The 21207-nt window shown below is 44.0% G+C and overlaps 1 protein-coding gene across 1 annotated transcript; it reads left to right on the top strand.

The window, feature by feature from the left end:
• Window positions 1–304: 304 nt before the first annotated feature.
• On the top strand, window positions 305–5669 carry LOC139234929 (putative uncharacterized protein DDB_G0282281). The gene is made up of 3 exons (XM_070866269.1): window positions 305–364; window positions 485–1050; window positions 5561–5669. The coding sequence occupies exons 1-3, from the start codon at window positions 305–307 to the stop codon at window positions 5667–5669; spliced, it is 735 nt and encodes a 244-aa protein (XP_070722370.1).
• The last annotated feature ends 15538 nt before the right edge of the window (window positions 5670–21207 follow it).

Genomic DNA, 21207 nt, shown 5'->3' with positions numbered 1-21207 from the left:
TCCCCGCATATCGCCCCAAAAATCCGATTTTCAGCGCATACCGTCGACATACCACCGGAGCTGTATACCGTCCTGGAAAAGGTGGTTTTGCGCGATGTTGAATGGGCGGAGTGCACGGATCCGCCATTTGGAAATCAGGAACTGTCAGCTAAAGCAGCACCTCCTGTATTTCAGAGGTGAACAGTGACTTTACAGTACGATTTAGAGTGGAAAAGGTATTTTTATAGTACTGAGTAACTTATTAAGATTTTACGGCATGTTAGTTTTTTTTTTCATTGAAAAATATTGTGGAGATTTAAAAAGAATGGAGCCTGTACAATCTCAGCCTGTATTGCTGACTATCTGTCTAATGGAGGAACCAGATGTGAGAAGGTTTAGAAATGAACGCCTTGCTTGAGTATGGAGAGCTGCATTTTGGGACCCTGATGACTGTTACTCCAAATGATTGAATTTAATTTAAGCACTCTTGTAAAGTGTCAAACAGTTAGGTAAAAATGTCAAATATGCAACAATTTTAAAACTTTGTAAAACTTACAACTGTAACAACAACTTCAACAACTCAAACTTTAACAACAACTCAAACTTTAACAACAACTCAAACTTCGACAACAACAACTCAAACTTCGACAACAACAACTCAAACTTCGACAACAACAACTCAAACTTCGACAACAACAACTCAAACTTCGACAACAACAACTCAAACTTCGACAACAACAACTCAAACTTCGACAACAACAACTCAAACTTCGACAACAACAACTCAAACTTCGACAACAACAACTCAAACTTCGACAACAACAACTCAAACTTCGACAACAACAACTCAAACTTCGACAACAACAACTCAAACTTCGACAACAACAACTCAAACTTCGACAACAACAACTCAAACTTCGACAACAACAACTCAAACTTCGACAACAACAACTCAAACTTCGACAACAACAACTCAAACTTCGACAACAACAACTCAAACTTCGACAACAACAACTCAAACTTCGACAACAACAACTCAAACTTCTCAAACTTCAATTATTCAAATAACAAGTACAACAAAAGCCCCTTTACTGTCCTTGACCACGATCTCAACCCCCTAGCAACCGCATGCTACACCACCCTTGGGACTATTCCCCTCCTTTCTTACTCCCGCCCTTCCCTTTCCCGCTGCCCCTGAACCTGGACCTCCCCATGGTGGTACCAAGCCGGCGTGCAGCACCGCACCCCAAGTGCTGTTGCTGTCGTTGGAGGTCAGACATTGCAGGCGCAATAAATGGGGCCTCAGGAGAAGCTTGTGATGGGGAAGGCACGGCTTCAGGGCTGGAAGATGATGTCAGCTCCCCACCCGCAGGTGCTGCCGACCTGACTACTATGGCACTTGCAGGTTCCACACCATGTCCAGATCCCATCGATTGCCATATGGCTTCGACGGCATCGGCTGTCCGCTCCATCGCAATGATCATACGCGACATATCCTCCGACTGTCGCTCTGATAGAGCCGCGATGTTTGTGGCTATTGTAGTCATGGCCTTGAGCAACTCGCGACCTATGTGGACGCTGGCCTGTGACGGACGCACCATGTCCTGATACAAGCCTGCAGCAACTGACCTTTTCTGCACCAACCTCCGTTACTGTGGCAAAGGCACTGCAACACTGGTGGTGCCTTGCGCATGGCTTGGTCCCGCAGAATCAAAGGAGCCATGGGGGAATTCCCTAAATACAGACCCCATGGTGGAGGTTGTTCCAGCTGGCCCACATGGAGCTAGTGTATCCTCCTCTGTCCCCACCCCCAGCTCCACCGCCACTGGCTTCAGGATCAGTGGCTCTTTCTCTTAGTCTTCCTCATCTCTGCCAGTGGTGAAGTCGGGAGAGGGCTGGGTGATGCCAGAGGTGGAAGCAGTGGGTCTGTTATCTGGTCTCTGTGTCGGTGTGGTCTGAATCGCCCGAGTCTGGAAGTACAAAACAACATTTAAAAATGCTTGACACCAGGGAAAGGGTTAGGGTTGCATTAGTACATAGTACTAATTTACTATCGCAGACACACAGGGTCTCATACACACATGCGCACACCCGCATTAAAAAACAATGCGTTGATCCTCTTGTCATTGCCTGAAAAGCACGAATACATTGCCGTAACCTTAAGATAAATAACATCATCCGTGTGACACGGAACCTACATTTACATGACACGTGGGGGGTGCATAAATAAAATCATTACTTACTCTTGCAACCCTCACCAGGTCATTCCACCTCTTACGGCACCTTTCCTCGGCGCGTACCATTGTACTTGTGGAGGACACAGCCTCCCCGATCTAGTCTCATATCCTGTTGTACTCCTTTGGGGGGGTGCTTTCCACGACCACCCTTTGTTAACTCGGAGTACCTCTCTGTGATATTCTCGAAGGGCTGGTAACGCCGTCTCGTCGAAGGTGGGCGCCCTGAACCTCCCGTCCTTTTCGACGTTCCTGCGTTTTGATTTTTTTTTTAACGTTTCCATTATATTTCTGTTATGATTTTTGCTTTGTAAAATGTCTTATTCTTCAAACTGTAGAATTATTAGTTGTTAGGAATATTTTTAAACTCTGCAATGTGTTTTTAAAGTAACTGCCCGTCGACTAGCTTGCTAGTCCATCTCGCTCTCTCTCCCTCCTTTTCAACTCACCTGCACATGCGCGGGTGACCCCTGACCCCCCCCCAAATTGCGGGTAAAACACTTCTGTTTTTAAAAAAAAAAAAGGGAAAAAAAATTTGCACGTATGCAGTTCAGTGCCATACTGTCCATCGAAGAGAAAGTTGATGCTAGGGTTACATACCGCCCGCTGCAGACCGCTGACATACTGCCGACATAACGGTGAAAAAAAATTGACTAATTTTGTCCTTTTCGTTCTTGGCGGTATGCCAGCGATTTGAAACGACGCACCACCGGCATTCCGCTGAGAAATGGTCAAACCTTATGTATGCATTGACTAATTTTGGGCCCAATATGTTTTAAGTAGACTAAATGACCCATGGTATTTATGAAACTATTCTAATTAGCACTGCTTGATTATAGTTTGTCAGAGAAAATTACAAACCAGTCCTGATTTTTAAAAAAAATTTGCAACAGATTAAAGAATAATTTGAGGATAATCTCTCGCCCTATTTTTGTTGCAGATCCTGCTGTTGAGCACAGCGCCCAACAGCAGCTTTGAACGAGCAGTCACTGGAATTATTGTAACAGGCTACTTGTGGCTCCTGCATGCTCCACTACACGATCAGTCTTCGGCTAAATTGATATCATGCACTGATCCATGTCTATCGCAGGTTGCTATATCATCACTTCCACACAAGTGGCATCAGTGGGAGGCAGCAGCTGAGTGGATGAGTGAGGTGATTTCACACAGGCTCAGATTTGAGTTGGCCTGGGTGCTAGCTGGGTGGGCTATGGCCAACCCTGGCCCATCCAGGGCTAAGCCCTTGATTTAACCCAACGGTTCCCATACATAGAGCTTGATCAACAGCAAGATAACTAAGATTAACATGACACTCTTGAGATGTTTTTCTCTGGTGAAGGCACTATATAAATGCAAGTTATTGTTGAAATGTTTAAAGGAGTTATTGGGTGGGACACATTAGATCAAGCTTGTGAGATGAGGAACAACATTTTAGGATTAGGATTTGAAATACACTGCCTGATAGGGTGGTGAATATAAACTTGAAGGAGAAAGAATTGCAGGGATATGGGGGACTAACTGGATTGCTCTTTGAAAGAGCTGGTGCAGATTCAATGGGCTGAATGGCCTCCTTCCATGCTGTACTATTCTATGCTTCTATGATAGCCCCGATTTTTGAGAGGTGAGTGACAATCTCGCCCACGATTACCAGCATGATGGCCAGGCCTTTTTAAGCACCTCCGGCCTCATTACAATATCGCACCTGAACCCAATGGAAATGATATGCTGGCTGGTAGGTGGGTACAAGAAGAACCTATTGTTCTGGATACATCAAATGACTTAATGTCACTTAGTTGCTGCATCAACCCTCAAGAAAATTCTCTGATAAATGGACTAGCAAAATTAATATTGATCCATTACTCTAATCTTAAAGGCTACATCCAGAGATTAACTGGGTTTGTAAAGAGTTTAGTTTGATTTCCTCGACAGGATGGATATTTCTACCATCTGGTCAATATCAGGATGAAAATTTGGCCATGAAACATACAGCCTGGTTGGCCTTTCATACACACAGTATCAGGATGATTTTCATGTATACATGGCAAACCTGGGGTTGACACTGAACTGGGATGTTAACTCAAATACCCCATAGCAGATATCTCTGTTGTATGTTAGTCTGTCCTTTTGTCCTGTTTGAGGATTACATCACCACTGTCATTACTAACTGGCCACCCCAACAGTGTAAAATACAACATTCATGACAAAAGCTTATCTCTTGGTACAGCTTGACTAATTTTACTTGGTAGCACCCGGTAACGTTCAGAACAGTGGGTTATGTGTCAAAAAACCAAAAGCCTCTGATAGAATTACCAACACTCAGTTTTTTTTAATCTTTTGGGGTAACTAAGAGAATCTATAAATAGCAAATTTGCTTACTAGATCTACATCTAATATTGTAATGAAAAACAATACCTATACAGCCCATCTTTGCAGTCTTGAAGCTGTTAGAATTAGAATTCATTTTTTTGATCAACATAAGTTCTTAAGATTAGTCACCAAAATCAACTTGCTGCAAAGGTATTAGTTTTTGATGGACAAAATGAGCTAGCTAATGCAGCAGTGTCTTTGTGGGCCTCTTGGAAGTGTTCCAATCAACCTAGTAAACCACTTGGGTCCAGAAAATGGATCATGTGGAATTGGGGCAGGATCCAGGTGCATCGCACGTTGCACATGCCCAGTGAAGTAGGTGGTAGAACCACGGCAAACTTGTTCACCAGCCTCATTGGGATAGTGCCGGATGCCATTTGCGGCACCAGAGACAGTATACTGGTTGCAGGGGCAGCACGATCAGCCTGCTTGGTTGGGGGTGGAAGGCAGTCAGGAGGGGTCGAGCAGTGACCCGTGGTTTTAACATGGAGCCCGGAGGAACGCTCTTGCTCTTGGCTCCACAATAAGACAAGTAAAGAATGCAAATCTTTTCAGTGGCAGATTTCAGCAAACCGTTTAAGGGCCGCTGGTTTGGTGGTTTGGCGGCTGAGCGTCTGAAGAAGCTGATTGCAGCTTGCACAGACCAATTTGGCAAAGGGGCCCGAAACATGTGTTTGGCCACCAATTTGCATCGGCATTGGGTCTAACGGCAGTTTCAGACGCATGCCCTAGATACATACTGTAGCAGCCCGAACCAATATGGTGGGCTGCAGAAATAAAAAGGACTTGATCAACAAATGACCCCGCTGAGAAGAGAATGACCCCTGCTTTATTAATGTGAATTTAGTTTATCTCTGTGTTGAAAAACTTCTTAGTTAGAGCTTAGCAGCATATTTTAGAATCGAGCTGTTAAGGCTGGAACAGGGTGTTTGTTCCCTTTTAGAGGTTTTGAAACCTCTAATGTTTCATTCTGTCGACAGCACAGTAACTGCTTCTCCTCATGAAGGGAGCAATTCATTGGCTTCTAGCTACATCCAGCTCCAGGATTCAGGACCGTGGATTTGTACCATTGGCTCAGAATGGCAGTGAAGGGGTGGATATTCTGATCCTTCTTTTGGCATTGGGGACTCCTTGTAAGGGTGGAGGAGGGGGTACAAAATCTCCATCTATAAGTTTTATGGTAGTAAAAATTGTATTTTCCACAAAAGTTGTTCTGTGGGTCTAGGACCTAATAAAAGAAACCTTTACCTCAAGTTTGTTGTAAGCCTGTGCAATTATACTTGCCTTTATCTCCACTGCAGGTTAGGAAAGGAAATACCAAAGTAGCTATTGTAAATAAATCCTGTTCAGTCAGTCAAAGGAAATCCACATCTGACTGTTAGTTGCTCTGCATCACCTTTAATTCAGAACCTTGGGGAAGCTGGCCTAACTCTAAGTAGACTTCCTCCTCTTATGCCTGCACCAGGTTGCTTGGGGTTGTGGGCCACATATGATACATTGGTCATAGTTGCCATCCCTTTGAGTTATTGTTTCCTTTATTGTCTGAATAATTCCCTTCTGTAGAGGTCAGTAACTAAGGGGCATCTGCTTTTGGTCTTTCTCCAGTCCTGTTGAAAGTACGTGAACTGATCTTGTGAGGAAACTGGTGACAGACCGAAGAGTCATTGCAAACCAATTCCTGTTTTAACAGATGAAAAGTGGATACATTCACTCATCCCTAGTCCAATTCCATGGCCTATCTTAACTGAAGCAAACTGTCTCAAGAACTAGCTATATTTGGAAAAATTGGAATTAACTTTGTATTGTAATTAACTAACCCAAGAAAATACTTTAATTGGATGTATCTGGATGCTTTGGTTGTGACAGACTGATGATTCAAATCAATGGATTCAAGTCAACTGCTGTTATTCGTCTTTTCATCTTAGTAGAAATGTTTCTTTTTAAAGAACTTTGGGATGGCATTCAACTTTGCTCTTAATTTAGCTTCTTTGCTAAACCCAGCCTTCAGTGTATCATTAAATTCTGTGTACTTATGCAATATCTCTTTCATCACAGTGTCACTTCAGATCGTAAAATTTCTGCCAATTTAACTGGGTTGAAAGAAAACCGGTTTCCTCCAGGGCTTTTTTTCTCAAACAGCAGAGAATGATAAGACAATAGTCTGATCTGCATATATCACAGATACATCAATTTTTCAAATAACAGGCTTCAGCTGTCCTGTATGTAACTTTAAAATAACGGTTCCGCCGGGAGTAGTGCATTTTCAACATTCCGTAAAGTTGGAGCGGAGAGCGCACCATGAGAACAGTACCCTGAAATGGGAATTTGGAAAGAGTGGAATTTATGAGCAGAGGGGGAAGGAGGAGCAAAGTAGTTTAATTGAAATGATAAGTAGATAAAGAATATACACTTAATTATACTTTAGCAGACAGGGATGTGCTTTGTGTTGCAGATGTTAACATCAATTGTATTTATATAGCGCCTTTAACGTAGTAAAATGTCACAAGATGTTTCATAGGAGCGTTGTCAGACAAAATTTGACACTGAGCCATTTAATGAGATATTAGGACAGGTGACCAAAAGCTTGGTCAAAAAGATAGGTTTTAAGTAACATCTTAAAGGAGGGTAGAGAAGCGGAGAGGTTTAGGGAGGGACTGCCAGAGTCTAGGTTCCAGGCAGCTGAAGACAATGGTGGAGCGATTAAAATCGGGAATGCACAAGGGACCAGAATTGGAGTGCAGAGATTTCGGAGTGTTGTAGGGCTGGAGGAGATTACAGAAATAGGGAGGGGCAAGGCCATGGAGGTATTTGAAAACAAGGATAAGAAACTTAAAATTGAGGCGTTGCCAGACTAGCACCCTATGTAGATTAGCAAGCACAAGGGTGATGAGTGATCGGGGCTCGTTGCGAGTTAGGATATGGGCAGCAGAGTTTTGGATGAGTTCAAGTTTATGGAGGGTAGAAAATAGGAGGCTGGCCAAGAGAGGGGAGAGTATTTGAATAGTTGAGTCTAGAGGTAACAAAGACAAGGTTGAGGGTTTCAGCAGCAGATGAGCTGAGGCAGGGGAATAGACGGGCGATGTTATGGAGGTGGATGTAAGCGGTCTTGGTGATCGAGTGGGATGTGGTCGGAAACTCATCTCCGGGTCAAATAGGATGCCAAGGTTGTGAATGGTCTGGTTCAGCCTCAGACAGTGATCAGTGAGTGGGATGGCACTTATGGCGGGTACTGAAGACAACGGTTTTGGTCTTCCCAATATTTAATTTGATGACATTTATGTTCATCCAATACTGGATGTCGGACAAGCAGCATGACAAATCGGAGAGAGTGGAAGGATTGAGCATGGTGGTGCTGGGATAGAGCTGGGTGTCGTCAGTGTACATGTGGAACCTGATGTGTTTTTGGAGGATGTTGCCGAGGGGCAGCATGTAGACAAGAAATAGGAGGGGGGCAAGGATAGATCCTTGGGGGATTCCAGAGGTAACGGTGTGGGAGCGGGAAGAGAAGCCATTGCAGGTGATTCTCTGGCTACAACTGAATACAAAAGAATGGAACCAGGCAAGAGCAATCCTACCCAGCTGGATAACAGAGAAGATATTGGAGGGGGATGGTGTGTTAAAGGCTACAGACAGGTTGCAAAGGATAAGGAGGGATAGTTTACCACTGTCACAGTCACAGAGGATATTATTTGTGACTTTGATAAGAGCCGTTTCAGTACCTTGGCAGGGCAGAAACCTGATTGGAGGGGTTCAAACATGGAGTTGTGGGAAATATGGGTACGGATTTGGGGGGCCGACAATATGTTCAAGGACCTTGGAGAGGAAAATAATTTGGAGATGGGGCAGTAGTTCGCAAGGACAGAAGGGTCAAGGGTGGGTTTTATGAGGAGACGAGTGATGACGGCTAGATTTAAAGGGGACGGACTGCACCTGAGGAGAGGGAAACAGTAACAACATCAGCTAACAAGTGGGCCATGAAGGGAAATTGGGTGGTCAGGAGTTTGGCGGGAATAAGTTCGAGAGAGGGCATGAGGGGAAATAGGAGAAAATCTAGAGAAAGATGCGAGTTCTGTGTGAGGGCAACTTGAGAAAATGCATCTGTGGGAACTGTCTCCACAAACTTAAGATCTCAGAAATTGGAGTGGGGTTGGAATCAATCCAACGCATCAGAAAGGGAGAGAGATTTTTGGAGCAAGAGTTTCAGAGAGTGGCTGCACTGCTGAGAGATAGGGAGTTGGCAGTGGTAGAGAAAGAAGTAGTGACTATTCACAGGTCAGAGAAAGTGAGGAGGGAAAGGCTAGAGCAGAAATGTCCAGAAAAAATTACCTCCTTGAACATGTTTGAAGCATTGGTTTCCTGTGGGAAGGATGAATGCCTCGATTTTAAAATTATCATCCTTGTTTTCAAATCCCACATGGCCTCGCCCCTCTCTATCTCTGTTACCCCTTCCAGTCCTACAACCATCCATTTCCAATTCTGGCCTCTTGTGCATCCCTGATTTTAATCGCTCCCCAATTGGCAACTGTGCCTTTAGCTGCCAAGGTCCTACGCTCTTAAATTCCCTCCCTAAATCTCTCTGTCTCTCTATCTCTCTTTCCTCCTTTCAAATGCTTGTTAAAACCTACGGCCTAGATCAAGCTTTTTGTTCATCTGTCCTAATATCTCCTTATGGGGCTCGGCGTCAAATTTTGTTTGATAATGCTCCTGTGATGGGTCTTCGAACACTTTACTACATTAAAGGTGCTATATAAATGTTGTTGTTGAACAGATTATAAAATGGATTACAATGGTTCCAAAAGACATAAGATAGCTGATGGAGGGGAAATTAACAATTCAGTAAGGAATGCAATGGTAATAAATAGGTTAGAGGGAAGATAGTGCCCACCCCTGCAAGCTTTTACTACAGCAAGGGAAAGACTGAGACAGCAGAATGACCTGTTAGGTTGGACAAAAAAAAAATCAAGAGAAAAGGTGTTGTGTTAAAAATGAATTAAAAAAAAAGATAAAATACACGTATTGCGATGCTCAGTGTGGGAAATAAACTGGAGGACTTAAAAGCAATTGTGTCATAGGAAGATTGAAAAGCAGAGAAGTTATGTTAAACTTGTATAGAATCTTGGTTAGACCACACTTAGATGGCTGTGAACAGTTCTGGTCTCCATGTTACAAAAAGGATATAGAGATAATGAAGAAATTGCAAATAAGATTTACAAGGATGATACAAGAACTGAGCGGTTATAACTATCAGGAAAGACTGAACGCAATGCCTCTTCTCTTGTAGGCATCTGCATCAGGGAGAAGTCTGGTACTTATTTTAGCAATTCAAAGTTATAGAAGAGACTTTCATTAGTGGGGTTGTACTATAGACCTCCTAACTGTGAGGGGAATGTGGGAAGAATTCTTTAGACAGAGCAGGAGATGATTAGGAATAACAAATTATTGTTACTGTAGATTTTAATTACCCATTTATTGATTGGGTCAGGGAGGGAGTAAACAGAGAAAAAAGAATGGAATTCCTAAAATAAGTGCCGGACTCCTCCCTCACTACGGGCCCAAGTTTCGGGTGGAGTTGCTCCTAGTTTTTTGGAGCAACTAGTTTAGTTTGGAGTATGTTAGAAATAGCAATTCTCGGATATTAGTTTGCTCCAGTTCTTGTGAGTTAGTTTAGGTTGGCTTTAGGTAAGGTACTTTTTTTTTCAAAAGGGGATGTGTCCAGCCACTCAGGCCTGTTTTGCAAGTTTCGGCAGTGAAAACTTACTACAAACTAAATTAGGATGGAGTAAGTGTCCACTTTTGTAAGTTCTGAAAAATCTTACCTAGAGTTAAGTTTAGTGCAGGCACAACCAGAGACGGCGGGTGGGAAGCATTAAACACAAAGGACACATCAACATCACAACAGCAGGGGGTAAGGGAAGTTAGAGGATTTTCCATAAACACCTTCACAACAACATGAAAGAAACAAAGTACATTTAAAGCACTAAGCACTAAACGAAGCACAAAAAGTAATAAGCAATTAATTAATAAAAAATAGAAGGAACCCTGCACCTAAAGCACCAAGACCAAAGTAATAAGTAATCAATCAATAAAAAATAGAAGTCCTATCTTTATGTGAAGGGAAGGTGTCTCTGACAGTATCTCTCTGTAGTGTCTCTGTCTCTCTCTATCTGACAGTGAGAGGTGCAGGGTGAGCGTGTGTGTGGTGTGTGTCTGTGTGTGTGCATGTGTGGAAGTGGGGGGGGGGGGGGGCGGTGTGGGAGAGGTGGGTGGGAGGGGTTGTGTGTGTGTGGGGGGGGGGTGGGAGGGTATGTGTGTGTGTGTGGGGGGGGGTGGGAGGGGAGTGTGTGTGGGGGGGGGGGTGGGAGGGGAATGTGTGTGGTGGGGTGGGAGGGGTGTGTGGGGGTGGATGGGAGGGTGTGTGTGTGTGGGGGGGGTGTGTGGGGGGTGTGGGGGAGAGGCTGGAGGAGGCACCCCTGCTCTCTCCTCCAGCCCTTCGATCATTGAGTTCCCCCCAACCCACGCTCCCCCCTCCATCTGTTGCCACGCTCCACCCCTCCCCACCCCGGTTGCCACGCGCCCCCCACCCCCTCCCGGTACCCACACTCCCCCCACCCCCTCCCGGTACCCACGCTTACCGCCCCCCCCCCCCGGTATCCACGCTCTTTCCCCCCGCGGTATCCACGCTCTTCCACTACCCCCCCCCCCCCGCGGTATCCACGCTCTTCCACTACCCCCCCCCCCCCCGCGGTATCCACGCTCTTCCACTACCCCCCCCCCCCGCGGTATCCACGCTCTTCCACTACCCCCCCCCCCGGTATCCACGCTCTTCCACTACCCCCCCCCCCCCCCGGTATCCACGCTCTTCCACTACCCCCCCCCCCCCCCCGGTATCCACGCTCTCCTGAGCCATTGCGCAGGTGCGCATGCTCCAGTGCGCCTGCGCAACGCTGCCGGCTCTGAGAAGAAGGCATGATCCCTAGCCCCGCCCCCCTGCAGGCAGTCTCCTCCCCAGGGAGACTACGCTGCGCCGCTCCACGCCATGGTCCAGGAGGACCGGAGAATTGCTGCAGAATATTCCGGCGCACCTTCGAGCCCAGGCAGGTCACGTAAGTCTCGGAGGTGTGTCGTTTTCACCTGATGCAGAAACTTGGGCCCTCTAAGAGGAGAGGTGTTGCTCGATCTAGTTATATGTAATGAAACAGATCAGTTTACTGTGGGGGCGCACCTTGGGAGTAGTAACCGTACTGGTTCTGAATAGAAAAATAATCCGTTAGTACAAAAACAAGAGCACAGATTGGATTACAGCAGAATTTAGAAAAGTGAGGAGTGAACCAGCTATGGTGAAATGAAAAGAGAAATTGGCACACAGGACTGTAGATCAAAAACAAGATTGTTTTATTAAAGGAGATTGCAAAGGTACAGAATAAATATATACCATTTGAAAAAGGGAGACTACTTCAAATTTCAGGATGCTGTAGAGAAATAAAGTGGTGGAAACAAATGTTATATGGGGCCTATAAATAAGCGAAAATACAAAAACGTGGTTAAGAGAGGGATAAGGACATCAAGAAGGGAGTATGAGGATAGAATCTCAACAAACATAAAAAGAACAGTGCAACACACTATTACCATTCTGCTAACAGAGCTGAGTTCAACTTGTTGAATGGGGAACCCATGGGAATTTGGGGAAACACAAAATTCCCTTAACTTTACTGCTAAATAGTGGCATTAGTGTAGAAAGAAATATCCTAAAATTCTTAAAAATGAGGAAAAGGAGCAGGTGCAAAACCTCCGCGGGATGGTTAGGAGAGGTGCCAAAACTTTGGTCAAAGGAGATGGGTTTTGAGAAGACTTTTAAAGGTAGGAAGGAAGATGAAAGGGTTTTAGGAGAGTTCCAGAGTGTCAAACACAGCTCAAGGTTCTGTCAGCGAAGTGCAGGTATGCGCAGTGGTCACTGTCCAGAAAATGAGCATTCACCTGTACAATTGTTTGGCAGTCCTCTGATATCATTTGGATGCTTTTATGGTGATGTCATTTTCTTATGGTAAGGGCCTATGAAATGTTGCAAGGGTGCTTGAATGGTCAAATGGATGTAGTCAACTTCACTTTATACTCTAGGGATGCCACATCTTTTGAAAAAATCCTGCAAGCCTCTCCTGTTACTGCATCTCAAAATTTAATGTAGTTGTCAGCATATTGAAACAGGGCATCTATGAGCTGAGTAATGCAGTAATGAGTTACCAGCTGGATCATCCTTGCTAAGGCTCCTGTAGTTACTTTTCTCCAAGTGGCATGCAGCTGAGTGATGGTTCCTCCTAGAGCCTTATAGACCAGAGGTGATCCTCATCTCAGTGTAGCCGCTGTCCCAGACAAATCAGCTTCTGGCAACCTAGCACTTGCAATAGCAAGAGGTCTTGGGCCCATGTCTAAAACTCCCTCGTGTGAAACATTAGGTTAGAATGCAGAATTCCAAATAAGGTTTGGAGGCTCAAGTCAGTTGCTACAAGATTTCATTTTAAACAGTGACGGTTTAGACATATGTAGACACTTTGGAATACCCACCAGGAATTTTCCAAGAACCACAACAGCCTTCTTCCGAGCTCCTCACAGCAGGGTTTGCTGCTGACCCGTACAGGCTTCACATCCTTATAGCAAAAACTACCCTTTTCATTAACATTATGTAATGTAGTTTCTCATGAATATCAGGTCTCCTCCTTTGCCAAGACCTGATTAAACCAATATTACAGGCCTGGGCCTGCAAATCCAGGGTCCATTATCTTGTCTGTGGTATTTTTAACCTTCTCTTATTGGTCATGCTTTCTTCACACTCTTGGTGTGAGCTCATCTTTTATGTAATAGATAAGAATTAACCATTTCTAACCTGCATTACCGTGAGCACATTGCGTTCTTTCCTTTGTTTGAAACTGACTTAAACCAGCTTATTCTAGTTCTGTAATCCCTCACATGATCTGTTTTGGTGTAAACTCCGACCGACCTTCTGCTGAATCGAGAATTGCCTCTGTAATATAGAGCTCCCCCAGTGGACTACTGCGCCACCTGGTGGACTACCATATAATACAATAAAAGGATCATGTGACAAGGCCACATGACAAGTTCTTTTGAGCCATCTTGTAGATTATGTGTGTTGTGATGTTGTAAAGAATATCACATTGGTGATGTAGGATGGGATAATCAGATTACCTAGCTGAAATTTTTGTTGGTGGATAATTCAGCCAACTGATAGAGAGACTTCGAGAGGTTCTTTGTTTTGCAGCATAGCTAAAAATCCCAGGTAAATTACAAGCACAATTGGCTGAACTGCCAGAGTCCAGATGGCCACACCAATGGGAATAATAGGGTGACCGAGAGACTTTTGCAGCATATGTGGAGCGGCTAGAAATGTTTTTCTAAACTCTCACTGCTTAAGATGAAATCTTGTAGAAACTGACTTGAGCCTCCAAACCTTATAGTATCGTCATAGAACCCAATGATGAACACTGTAACTGGATGGTGTTAGAAAGAAAATGGGCTATTTTCCTGACTGAAGCAGTATGACACCCTGAAAGATTTGCTGGTTCCCGTCAAGCCAAAGGACATGCCACTGATGCAGATTCTAACCAAGTGAGAACAGCACTACAATCCTGAGCCACTGGAAATTGCTGAAAGTTATCGTTTTGGAATATGAGATCAATTAATTGATGAGAGTATCACTGAGTACATTGTAGCTTTAAAAAAGCTATCCATTCACTGTCATTTCGGAAATTTTCAGGACCAAGCATTGTGTGACCACTTTGTTTGTGGGATGAAAAATGAAGCAATCAGAAGGAAGTTGTTGACAACCCCTAACTTGACTTTTGATTTAGCTTGTCAGACAGTTATGTCGATGGATATGGCCGACCAATAAATCTAAGAATTATGCGCCATTTCCAGTCATCAGACAACCGAGGTGAATCACCTGCAGGTTAAAAGTAAAAGGCAGTTGGGCCCCAAGGCCTCAGCAACAAACCAAGATGACAGCGCATTGAAGTTGTGCTATTGGTGTCTGGGACAACACATTGCTCAAAGTTGTCCATATGTGAAGGCAGAGTATTTCTTCTGCAAGAAAACAGGGCATCTTGCAAAGGCATGCCGACTGAAGAGTAAACCGATGTACAATGCTAGAAATAGCAATCGGCAGAGACTACATAGCATTGAAGAGAAGCAACAGGACACGGAGGTTCTGGAGATACATGTCATCAGGAGCACAAGGGTACCTAATAACGATTCGCGAAGTAACGTCATCCAAGTAGATGTTGCAGGAACCAGGATACCCATGGAAATCGACACTGGTGCATCCGTGAGCATTGTACTGGCATCACTATATCTTGACAAGTTGAGTGATTTTCCACTGAAGAAGTCGAAGATGGAGCTGCGAGGCTACTTAGGAGGGCACATCCCTGTGGTAGGATGTATCACTGTAATAGTGAAATATAAGGATCAGTTTCGGAGTTTGCCTCTCTTGGTAGTGGCAGGAGACAAGCCTACCTTGATAGGTAGAAATTGGTTGGGATCACTGAAACATAGAAACATAGAAAATAGGTGCAGGAGTAGGCCATTCGGCCCTTCTAGCCTGCACCGCCATTCAATGAGTTCATGGCTGAACATGCAACTTCAGTACCCCATTCCTGCTTTCTCACCATACCCCTTGATTCCCCTAGTAGTAAGGACTTCATCTAACTCCTTTTTGAATATATTTAGTGAATTGGCCTCAACAACTTTCTGTGGTAGAGAATTCCACAGGTTCACCACTCTCTGGGTGAAGAAATTCCTCCTCATCTTGGTCCTAAATGGCTTCCCCCTTATCCTTAGACTGTGTCCCCTGGTTCTGGACTTCCCCAACATTGGGAAAATTCTTCCTGCATCTAACCTGTCTAACCCCGTCAGAATTTTATGAGGTCCCCTCTCATTCTTCTGAACTCCAGTGAATACAAGCCCAGTTGATCCAGTCTTTCTTGATAGGTCAGTCCCGCTATCCCGGGAATCAGTCTGGTGAACCTTCGCTGCACTCCCTCAATAGCAAGAATGTCCTTCCTCAGGTTAGGAGACCAAAACTGTACACAATACTCCAGGTGTGGCCTCACCAAGGCCCTGTACAATTGTAGCAACACCTCCCTGCCCCTGTACTCAAATCCCCTCGCTATGAAGGCCAACATGCCATTTGCTTTCTTAACCGCCTGCTGTACCTGCATGCCAACCTTCAATGACTGATGTACCATGACACCCAGGTCTCTTTGCACCTCCCCTTTTCCTAATCTGTCACCATTCAGATAATAGTCTGTCTCTCTGTTTTTACCACCAAAGTGGATAACCTCACATTTATCCACATTATACTTCATCTGCCATGCATTTGCCCACTCACCTAACCTATCCAAGTCGCTCAGCAGCCTCATAGCATCCTCCTCGCAGCTCACACTGCCACCCAACTTAGTGTCATCCGTAAATTTGGAGATACTACATTTAATCCCCTCGTCTAAATCATTAATGTACAGTGTAAACAGCTGGGGCCCCAGCACAGAACCTTGCGGTACCCCACTAGTCACTGCCTGCCATTCTGAAAAGTCCCCATTTACTCCTACTCTTTGCTTCCTGTCTGACAACCAGTTCTCAATCCATGTCAGCACACTACCCCCAATCCCATGTGCTTTAACTTTGCACATTAATCTCTTGTGTGGGACCTTGTCGAAAGCCTTCTGAAAGTCCAAATATACCACATCAACTGGTTCTCCCTTGTCCACTCTACTGGAAACATCCTCAAAAAATTCCAGAAGATTTGTCAAGCATGATTTCCCTTTCACAAATCCATGCTGACTTGGACCTATCATATTACCTCTTTCCAAATGCACTGCTATGACATCCTTAACAATTGATTCCATCATTTTACCCACTACCGATGTCAGGCTGACCGGTATATAATTCCCTGTTTTCTCTCTCCCTCCTTTTTTAAAAAGTGGGGTTACATTGGCTACCCTCCACTCCATAGGAACTGATCCAGAGTCAATGGAATGTTGGAAAATGACTGTCAATGCATCCACTATTTCCAAGGCCACCTCCTTAAGTACTCTGGGATGCAGTCCATCAGGCCCTGGGGATTTATTGGCCTTCAATCCCATCAATTTCCCCAACACAATTTCCCGACTAATAAGGATTTCCCTCAGTTCCTCCTCCTTACTAGACCCTCCGACCCCTTTTATATCCGGAAGGTTGTTTGTGTCCTCCTCAGTGAATACCGAACCAAAGTACTTGTTCAATTGGTCCGCCATTTCTTTGTTCCCCGTTATGACTTCCCCTGATTCTGACTGCAGAGGACCTACGTTTGTCTTTACTAACCTTTTTCTCTTTACATATCTACAGAAACTTTTGCAATCCGTCTTAATGTTCCCTGCAAGCTTCTTCTCGTACTCCATTTTCCCTGCCCTAATCAAACCCTTTGTCCTCCTCTGCTGAGTTCTAAATTTCTCCCAGTCCCTGGGTTCGCTGCTATTTCTGGCCAATTTGTATGCCACTTCCTTGGCTTTAATGCTATCCCTGATTTCTCTTGATAGCCACGGTTGAGCCACCTTCCCTTTTTTATTTTTACGCCAGACAGGAATGTACAATTGTTGTAGTTCATCCATGCGGTCTCTAAATGTCTGCCATTGCCCATCCACAGTCAACCCCTTCAGTATCATTCGCCAATCTATCCTAGCCTCATACCTTCAAAGTTACCCTTCTTTAAGATCTGGACCATGGTCTCTGAATTAACTGTTTCATTCTCCATCCTAATGCAGAATTCCACCATATTATGGTCACTCTTCCCCAAGGGGCCTCGCACAACGAGATTGCTAATTAATCCTCTCTCATTACACAACACCCAGTCTAAGATGGCCTCCCCCCTAGTTGGTTCCTCGACATATTAGTCTAAAAAACCATCCCTTATGCACTCCAGGAAATCCTCCTCCACCGTATTGCTTCCAGTTTGGTTAACCCAATCTATGTGCATATTAAAGTCACCCATTATAACTGCTGCACCTTTATTGCACGCACCCCTAATTTCATGTTTGATGCCCTCCCCAACATCACTACTACTGTTTGGAGGTCTGTACACAACTCCCACTAACGTTTTTTGCCCTTTGGTATTCTGCAGCTCTACCCATATAGATTCCACATCATCCAAGCTAATGTCCTTCCGAACTATTGCCTTAATTTGCTCCTTAACCAGCAATGCTACCCCATCTCCTTTTCCTTTTATTCTATCTTTCCTGAATGTTGAATACCCCTGGATGTTGAGTTCCCAGCCCTGATCATCCTGGAGCCACGTCTCCGTAATCCCAATCACATCATATTTGTTAACATCTATTTGCACAGTTAATTCATCCACCTTATTGGATTGGAATGAGATTTCTCGTGTGGAAAGGAAATTTCCATCGAAAGATGATGTCATCAAGCATTATCTGCAGTCCGATCCAAGACTTCAAGGCGAGTATCAGGGTACAGAAGGATGCTAGACCAGTTTACTGCAAGCCATGTCCCATACCATAAGCACTCAAGGAGAAATTTGAGCAAGAACTTGAAAGACTAGAGACTGAGAACATTATCTCAGCTGAAGAGATTGGTAGAGCAACCAAACTTGACCGAGTAATGTAAAAGGTATATGATTACATAGCAAATAGCTGGCTAAACCAGGTATCGTTGGTAGGAATGAATTATCAGTGGATAAAGATTGTATCATGTGGGGTGGAAGAGTAGTTATTCCAAATAGGTTCAGATCCAAAATGTTATGAGATCTTCATGGCCAGCACCTGGGAATGTGCTTGACCAAGAGTTTTGCATGCAGTTACTAATGGTGGCCAGGTCTAGATAAAGATATAGATTACATCGTTAGTCAGTGTACAACATGTCAATAGGAAAGCAAGAAGCCGCCATCAGTACCATTGCAGCCATAGAAATGACCTCCCAGTGTGTGGCAAAGGTTACATGTAGATTTTGATGAGCTAGAAGGAAAACAATTGTTCATGTGATTGATAGCCATTTGAAGTGGGTGGAGGTGTTTACAATGTGAAAAATAACAACAAGTAAAACACTAGACAATTTGCGAAGATTATTTTCTTCTTATGGCCTCCCAGAAGAAATTGTGTCTGATAATGGACCACAATTTTGTTCAGAAGAATTTGCACAGTTCCCGAGCAGAAATAGTGTGAAACATACCAAGGTTCCACCCTGCTTCAAATGGTGCAGCAGAGTGCACAGTACAAATTATGAAACGTGCCCTCATCAAACAAATGTTAGATCCAAATCCAAAGAAACAGCAGTTGTTGTTGGACCACAAATAGGCAAATTTTCTAAATACTTATCGTAATACTCCTCATATAACTACTGGTAGATCACCAGCAGAGTTGTTTCTCAAACGACAGCCACGAACCAGGTTCTCGTTGTTAAAGCCAAACTTGGCACAGTCAGTGGTAGAGAAACAATTAAGACAGAAAGAGAATCATGATAGAGGTAGAGTAAGAGAGAGAAGTGTGAAATTAAATCAGAAGGTGAGAGTGAAGAACCATCACCATAAATGGTTAAGTGGTTACCAGGAAGAGTGGTGAAGATATGTGGTCCTTGCACATATTTGGTCGAGATGTTTGATCATGGACAGGTTAGGTTTGTTCACATTGATCATATTTAAACTACAGATATAGAAGGAGTTGAAAGTTGGAAGATTCAATTATTTCTGATTCATCAGATAGTTTTGTTACAAGTAGAGTACCAGTGCAAATCCTACATCAGATGTATTAGAAACAAGTCCAAGAGAAAGTCAGAATTTAAGATGTCAGAGTCAGGTAGACAAACAGTCTGAAGTTGTAGAAGGTTCAAATGTAGATCAAAGGTATCCTTTGGAGGAAAACTTTCCTCAGGATCAGCCTAGAATGAGTCTAAATTCGACACCATGTTTGGAAAGTTCTGTTCGAGAGCGAAGGTATCCTCTTCGAAACAGAAAACAAGTGGTTAAGTTTGATTTGTAAATATGGCAACATAAATGCATATCTTTTGTTATGTATAACCATGCAAGTTATGGATGATGATTGTTATAATTACTTCTTCATTAAGGAGGGAGAAGTGTAATTTCGTTCCACCTAGTGGACTATTGCTCCATCTAGTGGACTACTGTGGTAATGCAGCCATTGCTGTAAATACAATAAAGGCATCAGGTGATAGATCACCTGATAAGTTCCTGTGTTAAGAACCATCTTATAAAAGTGTGTGCTGTGATGTCATAAAAAATATACCACAGCGCTCTTTTTACTAATTACATCTCGATTTTAAAATTCTCATCCTTGTTTTCAAATCCCTCCGTGTCCTCACCCCTCGCTATCTCTGTAATCTCTTCCAACCCCATCACCCACTGAGTTATCTGCGATCCTCTCATTCTGGCCTCTTGAGTATCCCTGATTTTAATCACTCAACCATTGGTGGTCGTGCCTTCAGCTGCCTAGACCCTAAGTTCTGGAATTTCATCCCTAAATCTTTCTGCCTCTCTACCTCTCTTTCCACTTTTAACACGCTCCTTAAAACCTACCTCTTTGACCAAGCTCTGACCTAATTTCTCCTTATGTGGCTTGGTGTCAAATGTTGTTTTATAACACTCCTGTGAAGTGCCTTGGGATGTTTTACTATGTTAAAGGCGCTATGTAAATACAAGTTGTTGGTGTTGTTAACCCACTTACCCTTGCCCATGTCAAGCTATTGTATTACCTATTATATTACTTGCTATCTTACACATTGGAGGGGGGCTTAAGGAAGCAGGCTCAGTGCCTCTCTCTGGAGAGACAGTCCATTGGTGTTGGGCACAGGCTCAGAGGTGCTACTGATCGTTGTCGAACAGACTGAATAGTCTCAATAAGATCTTGGATATGTTCTGTTCAAAACTTCCATTGAAGGATTGACAGCTACCACTCTGCAATCCATTAATGTTTTAGAAACTCTTCTTGGCATCTTGATGTAGCCGCAATCTCCCGGGCTGTCACAGTCTCCAGGGTGTTCTGCAGGTTGTGAGAAACATCTTACAATGTGTTGCAGATGTGATTAGTGGACTTCTCACAGTTACTTACCACCTCAACCATGTGCGGGAAACCGTCTCCAGTACCTACACATGATATCCCAAATCAATGTTCTTTTGATGACTGGGACCTTGTGATCTGGGTGCCTAGGCTCCTCAGCTGAGGCAGTTATTTCTCCCCCTCCGGAGTAAACCGGCATTCTCCCTTCATCCATTCCCAGACCCTCATTCTCATTAGTGCGCAGTGACTACCCAAACGACACTCATCTGTCAAATTCCTTGAGAATGGATGTGGTGCTTGTGCTGGTAGGATGCTAGGATGGAGATGATGAGAACGGGGCAACAATTGTTGATCTGAAGTGCCCATATGATGAGAAAGACAGAGGTGCTTGTTTAGCGGTGCACACTGTGACATTTGTCCAAGAAGAAATAATGGGTGCATAGGGGCCTAGCTGTTACGTTTAGAATAACTGTATATCTTAAGCTCAAACTGTTGTGATCTCTTTATTGTAACTCCAGAGTGAGGAAGCAGCATGGTAGACTGCCTTTTATACCTGCTTGTCCAGG

This window comes from Pristiophorus japonicus, chromosome 1 (genome assembly GCF_044704955.1).
Source record: "Pristiophorus japonicus isolate sPriJap1 chromosome 1, sPriJap1.hap1, whole genome shotgun sequence".
Taxonomy (NCBI): domain Eukaryota; kingdom Metazoa; phylum Chordata; class Chondrichthyes; family Pristiophoridae; genus Pristiophorus; species Pristiophorus japonicus.
Note: the sequence above shows the minus strand (reverse complement) of the source record. Positions and strands in the feature narration are given on the sequence as shown.